Source organism: Marmota marmota, unplaced genomic scaffold (genome assembly GCF_001458135.2).
Source record: "Marmota marmota marmota unplaced genomic scaffold, marMar, whole genome shotgun sequence".
NCBI classification, from domain to species: Eukaryota; Metazoa; Chordata; class Mammalia; order Rodentia; family Sciuridae; genus Marmota; species Marmota marmota.
In genome coordinates, this window is record NW_025999924.1 from 5,402,168 (window position 1) to 5,409,462 (window position 7,295).

General features: G+C 38.8%; 1 protein-coding gene across 1 annotated transcript; it reads left to right on the forward strand.

Annotated features, from left to right (window-relative positions):
- The first annotated feature begins 3,414 nt into the window (after nt 1-3,414).
- Actbl2 (actin beta like 2) lies at nt 3,415-7,022 on the forward strand. The gene has a single exon (XM_015497370.2). The coding sequence runs from the start codon at nt 3,541-3,543 to the stop codon at nt 4,669-4,671; it is 1,131 nt and encodes a 376-aa protein (XP_015352856.1). The 5' UTR covers nt 3,415-3,540; the 3' UTR covers nt 4,672-7,022.
- Nucleotides 7,023-7,295: the final 273 nt, after the last annotated feature.

Genomic DNA, 7,295 nt, shown 5'->3' on the forward strand with positions numbered 1-7,295 from the left:
CAGCCTCTAAACCATTGCTGACCCTTGTGTACAGCCCTCATTCCAAATACACACTTGCTCCTCTGATTTTACCTGTTGGTGGCACCTATGCTTGCAGTATTGCCTCCACTGACTGATGGACAGCCTCCTATTCACCCTTTGAGACTGAGCCCAAGGGATATCTTCCCTGGACCTCTTTTCCCTTGCCCTGACCTCAGGTTCAAGGGCCCTTCCCTCCATCTTCATCCTCCCTACTCATGATCTGTGTGTCTGAGAGTGACATTCAAAATCTTTGACAACTGACCATCAGTGGAAATGCCCTGTCAGAACACAAGCCAGCTGCTCCATATCAGAATCATGGTGCCATCTGTCAGCCTAGAGGGAGGTGACTTTAACCCATAAGGTAATACACTTCAAAAACAAGGACTGTGTTTTATTCATCAATCTAATACCCATGCCCAGCACATGGGAGAAGCTTAATAAATGTCTGTGGGCTGAATAAAAAAGTACAAGGTTGCTCTTCAAAGGCAAAATGATGAGCACAATGGCCCTGCTCTCCAGTCACCTAGGCCCAGCGTCCTGGGGTGTAATGCCATACCCATGCCTTACTCTCGTTTTTGTTTTGTTTTGTTTTGCTTATATCTGCATCATAGTTGAACTGGGTGAAATGTAAAAGAATATAAGATTCTGGGGTTTCAGAAGTTAAACATAAAGACTCCTCGAGGTTTAGGTAAACCTAAACAGCTATAAATTCTACTCAATTAGAAAACCTGGCACCTCCAAGAACAGCATCTCCTCCCCCCTGAGCCCAGCATTCATTAACCCATTTTCCTGTTTCACTCATACAAATTTTTACTATTTTTTTAAAAACATAACCAACTCATGATATGATCTTTTTAAATGATTATTTAATTATTATATGCCCTCTTGTATTATGGGGAGTTAGGTAAAAGAGTTTGTTTTAAGAATATATAATGATGAAAATTTCTCTGGACATCAACACTAAAACAAAAGCCAACAGATCATCTACAAAAGTCACACATCAGCCACACTTGAAAGGCATCAGTAATGCTCAGTGTACTGGGTTCTGGCCCTCAGTTTAAAGGCAAATCTCTGGACAGTGTTCTAATAAATATAGGATGTAAGTCTGTACCTGGTACTGTATTGGATCCTCCACTGACATGGTTCTGTTTTATACTCCAGACTAGTGCACTCATAAATGGGAATCTGTGCTTAATACAACGCATATTTTATTTTCCACTTGGTAGGATGTACATGTAGTTTGTTACAGGATTAAAAGGGAAAACAATCCCCAGAAGTACCATCCTAGAGCAATAAAATATTATTTTAATCAAAAGCTTGGTTGCAGGACACGAAAAGGAAGTTCATAAAACCATTCAGGTTAAAGGATCAGTTCTTTAACCCTGTTGAAGGAGAAATTTTTCAGTTAACAAAAAATAGTAAGAGAGAGGTTAATTAGTCCTGGGGGGACCCAAAGCAAAACTATGAGTCTTGTGGTGAAACACACATTCTTCATAACTAATTTTCAACATGAAGGTTTTGGGGGCACATTGCAGCACTGGATAAACCCAAAGAAAAATCATTCTATAGCAAACTGAAGCCAAAGCAAGGGCTGGGCACTCATAGTATGGTGTTACCATAACTTTCTATCAGGCTCTATGGGCAAAGGCAAGCTAGTTCTCCTGGCTTTGAACTGGGGGGAATATTTCTGCTCAGTAAGGAGGGGTTGCTGCAACCACTTGTAAAGTGAGCTTTGTTAGGCAAATGAATTAATAAACCCAAAAAAATGTAACTTTGGAGAACTCAGACATGGATAAGAAAGATCATTTCACTTTAGAAGAACTAACAGATTATATCCTATTTATCTAACACATATAGAAACAGAAATAATGAGCTTTCTTAATTGTTGCTTTTGTGAAACACATTGCTAATGTCCTACATTTTATAATGATATATATCTCTCCAGGTTTTCCATATTTCTATATTAAACATAATATCAAAATAAACTGTTCTTGAAATAACAAGGGTGTAACAAACCATAAAATGGAAAGAAAGTAATACCATTTCACTGGTGTAGACTTTAATAACAGAGAGGTTTGATGTTATAATAACTACAGAGAAATTTGGTGTTATAATAAGCATATATATTAGGTAGGTTAAAATATTTTAATTATGATTTAAATATGTAGTTTTCAAATTTATCATTTAATTTTGTTCTTTATACAAATTGAGTGATTGCAAATAAAATTTTTATAATTTTTATTCTAATTAATAAATCATCCCAAAAAGTTGGCATTCGACCTCTATGCAGTTAACATGCACTGAATAAACCCAGTTCTATGAACAATGTCTAGGTATGAAAAGTGCCACAGTCTGGCTGGGCACAATTCAGGAGCCACTTGTCAAAAGAAACAAACTTTATTTTTAGAACACACAAACACCACACCACACAGATCCTCAGGAAAAACCCTCAGAGCCCAACTGCCACCACCGGCTTCCCACAAGCCTGTCAACCTCCCCCACTCCTCCTGCTCTTGAGGCCGATTGGCTGGGTCGTATGGGCGGAGCCAAAAGAAGTCCCCCAATGAGCAGCTCCCTAGTCTGAAAGGGCGGGGAAACAGCCCAATGAGCATCACCACAGAGGAGCCAATCAGTTGGCAGCTAGAAGTTTGCTGGGGCCCCTTTCGGCTGTGGCTCTCAACAGAAAAGTGCTTAATAAATTTGGCTATTAGAAATGCACATCAGAAAAAAATCTATAGTGGTTTAATTTATTGATTCCTCTATCACTTTTACTTGGTCTCTGATAGATTAGAAGTCTATTAAATATCTCTACATTTTGCATGGTATAAGTATATGCGTTTATAATTACAGCTATCATGACACCCTTAACCACTCATTATTTTCATTCATTAAAACAGCTTCCATTATGATGACAACCTGTGAACTTGGAAATCTTGTGGGGAAAATAAATATTTTAAAAGTAAAGATTGCAGAGTCAGAATTTTCATAAAAACAATAGACTAAGATGGAACAGTTAAAGTTCATGTAGATAAAATGAACCCAGAGGGCAAATCAAGGGTGGGGGGCCGGGAGTGGTCTGAAAGTGTTAGCCATGCCCACCACTAGCTCCTTTTCATCTTGCTTTTATATCCCCTATTGCATCACATAGTTATCTAGAGACCTCGCCAAGCAGATTCACAACTGTATGTGGGTTGCCTAATTACAGTGACCTGAGATTTGGCCTCTTTGGTAACCAATTTTCTCCTTATGAAGGAAGGACAATTAATGATTTCTTTAGTTGTCATTGTTGTTAAATACCTGAAGGTGACTCCACCCAGAAATGCTGGGAACCGGTGGGAGAGGATGTGGGTGGGGTTCATGTAATCCTTTAAATACCTCTGAGGGCAGTGCAGGCTTCCCTCTTTGAAGGCAGTTCTGGAGTGTCTTAGGACTATTCCTTCTTTCTCTTGCATACCACAGTCTAGTATTTACTCTATATTTAACTTGTCCTCGCCCATCTGAGAGATTCTAGCCTATACCATGATTGATGACGAGTTGTCTGCCTTGGTAGTGGATAATGGATCAGGGATGTGCAAGGCAGGCTTTGGGGGTGACGATGCCCCCCGGGCTGTGTTCCCCTCCATGGTAGGGCGTCCCCGGCACCAGGGGGTTATGGTAGGCATGGGCCAGAAGGACTGCTATGTGGGAGATGAGGCCCAGAGCAAGAGAGGCATCCTGACCCTAAAGTATCCTATTGAGCATGGAGTAGTCACCAACTGGGACGATATGGAAAAGATCTGGTACCACACCTTCTACAATGAGCTCCGCGTGGCCCCAGATGAGCATCCCATTCTTCTCACTGAGGCACCCCTCAACCCCAAGATCAACCGGGAAAAGATGACTCAGATCATGTTCGAGGCCTTCAACACACCTGCCATGTATGTGGCTATCCAAGCCGTGCTGTCCCTCTATGCCTCAGGACGGACCACAGGTATCGTGATGGATTCTGGGGATGGGGTGACTCACACTGTGCCCATCTATGAAGGTTATGCCCTTCCCCATGCCATTCTACGTCTGGATCTGGCAGGTAGAGACCTGACTGATTTCCTCATGAAGATCCTGACAGAAAGAGGCTATAACTTCACCACGACAGCCGAGCGGGAGATTGTGCGGGATGTCAAAGAGAAGCTGTGCTATGTGGCCCTGGACTTTGAGCAGGAGATGGTCAGTGCAGCTGCATCCTCTTCGCTTGAAAGAAGCTATGAGCTTCCTGATGGGCAGATGATCACCATTGGGAATGAACGCTTTCGGTGCCCGGAAGCCATTTTCCAGCCTTCCTTTCTGGGCATTGAGTCCAGTGGGATCCATGAAACGACTTTCAACTCTATCATGAAATGTGATGTGGACATCCGTAAGGATCTCTATGCCAACACTGTGCTGTCTGGAGGCAGCACAATGTACCCAGGCATTGCTGACAGGATGCAGAAGGAAATTGTAACCCTGGCACCCAGCACCATGAAAATCAAGATCATAGCTCCCCCAGAACGGAAGTATTCTGTTTGGATTGGGGGCTCCATCCTGGCCAGCCTGTCCACATTCCAGCAGATGTGGATCAGTAAGCAAGAATATGATGAAGCTGGTCCTCCTATTGTCCACAGGAAATGCTTCTGAATGGGACTGCATGTTAAGAGATTGACATTTTCCCTTTTTCTAGGTCTTGTGATGGTACGACTCTCGCCCACTAGAATTAAGGTAAATAGTCCACTCTTCCTAGTGTGTAGTCCAGCAAACCCATCTCTCCATCCAAGTATCCTGGGCTCTGGTCTTGCTAACCACACCATGATCTCTATCAGCTGAAGGAGAATCCTGATACCATCTTCTATTTTCTTCTTATAGAGGGCTCAACAAAAGTTAAGCTTACTTAAATGAAATAAGTGACAAGGAGTAAAATCATGAGACATGTCATTTCAGAATGGATAGCTAGAATTTTCAAGCTTTAAAAATCTAGTTCTTGCTAAAATACTCAACAACAGCAGACTTTTCAAATCTGTGAAAAGCATTTATTATTTAGTAACCATGTCTTATTAGCTAGGTATTTTGGGGTTGTTTATATCTTTGTATGGATATAATGTATAATCATATAAAAATAATATACATGCCAATAATATCCATATACACACATGCACCAGGAAAATAAAATGTTACATCTTTAAAGGTATTACTATATCTGGCTTTCTGAACAGTGAATGTGAATTTCTTTACTACTTCAATAGCTCTGAATTTTAATTGTTTCCCTTTTTAAGTAAGCATAATGAAACAACCATCATTTGATTAATGTTGTACATACATCAACTAATTTCCAGCTCATGGTGGAGTTCTGCTGGTCAAACATATTTCAACATCTTACTTATTAAACCTCATCATGCTCGGAAACAGCAAACCCACAGATAATGCCTAATTTTTGACACAGAGACACAATGTCATATCAAATTAATGGTATTCCTCTACAATTTGGCAAGGATAATTTTATTTCTATTTCTTGGCATAATAATATGTCTTGAATAATTTCTATTGGTCATGATTTGGGATCTTTCTCTTATGCAAGGATTTCATTGTGGAGAAATACAGCTGTATCATCTTTGTAAGTACCAGGATAGTAATCCTAAGAGTATCTAAAATTTTTAGAATAACTCAGTTTTATTACATCTGGTGATCAGCAATACTTCTTTATGCAAGTGCTTCTGAGATACTAACAACTTGGAAAAGACCAGTGCAATCTTCTTATAATGTCTAAAATGTTTTAATGAATCCAGTTGTGATTTAACAACCCATTAAAGTCCCAGTGAATTTATTTTAATATGATTTCTGAATATTATCTGAATATCAGGGTAATTTGTACTTTTCAGGTTTTTTCTAAAAATTTAAACTATTATTGGGTTGATTATTAATACATTATCAGATTCTTGAGAGGAAGGAATCTCTTCTATTTTCCTCTTAGTTGGGAAACCTATACTTCTGCTGTAAATCCTAAATTGAAGTCTTTAAGCATTTTTTTGTTTAATATGAAATTTTTCAAATTTAATTTTTCCTTATTTCCATTATTTGTTAATATAATTCTTAAATTGCATTTGGCCAACATTAATCTTCAAAGGCACTTTATTTTATAAGTCTTGGGGTCTTCTTTTACTAAATTAAAATTGCTTCATAGTTTTATGTGTAGATTTTCTGTATTCCTCCTCAATCCTTCCCAAAGACCTGGAGACAGATCCAGAAAGGATCGCTCTTTATATGTGTGATCTAATCATCATACATTACAATATTGTATTTGGTACATTTGACCATGTAAACATTAAAAGACAAATTTTTAAAAAATATTATTGACAGATAAGATTATAAATTCCTCAAAATCTCAATTTAAAAGTTGAAGTTTAGTGGATAAACTGGTGTTCAGGTAATTAGTAGGCAGAGATAATGGCAACAATAATAGTTTGCACTCATATGCCATAACTCTTTCCATTTGCTGAGTGAGGAGTTCTCACAATCATCCTGACCTGCACTTTGAATTACTAGAATAAAACAAATCTCTGCATCCACAGAAAATTTATGGGACAGGTAAGATGAACTTCTAAGAGAGTAAACTATAGTACTCCATAATATTGGTGAAAATATGGACCCCATAATAAAAACAGAAGTTTAAACCTCAGGTCTTTAGATGTTCTCCCATTAATCAACATTGACTGACTGGTGGATGGGTTTAATGAGGAAACAGTCCATCTTACAACCCTGTATTTTAGAATTAATATCATATACTTAATACAGTTGACATGTAATTTACCAGGAACTCACTGGCTTGGTTCATCAACCAAATTGCTTAGAGAATTTCATACAAACACAGATTCCCATGTCCTAGGCTCAGAAATTCTGATTCAGTGGATTTAGGGTGAGAACTAAGGGTTCAGATGTGTAGCCAATAAGAGGAATTACAGCCTTAAAGAACAAAACCTAGCGTGGGTACACACTTCAAAGACAGGAAAAGAGTGTGGAATTTTCCTCCTAAGATGGTACAGCACTGAAACAACCTTCTCAGGTGTATTCCATACCATTTTAAGTTATTTTCATTCTCCCTAATAAGGTCTCTTGAGTAGCAAAGGCTAGCACTATATCACAATCCCTCCAAATTGCTATTTCCCAATCACAGGAAATATTTTTCTGAATGCATGCCTGATCCAAAGACAATTCCTACACACTTCTTCCCTAGCATATAAATGTACTTAACTTTCAATAGGAAAATAAAG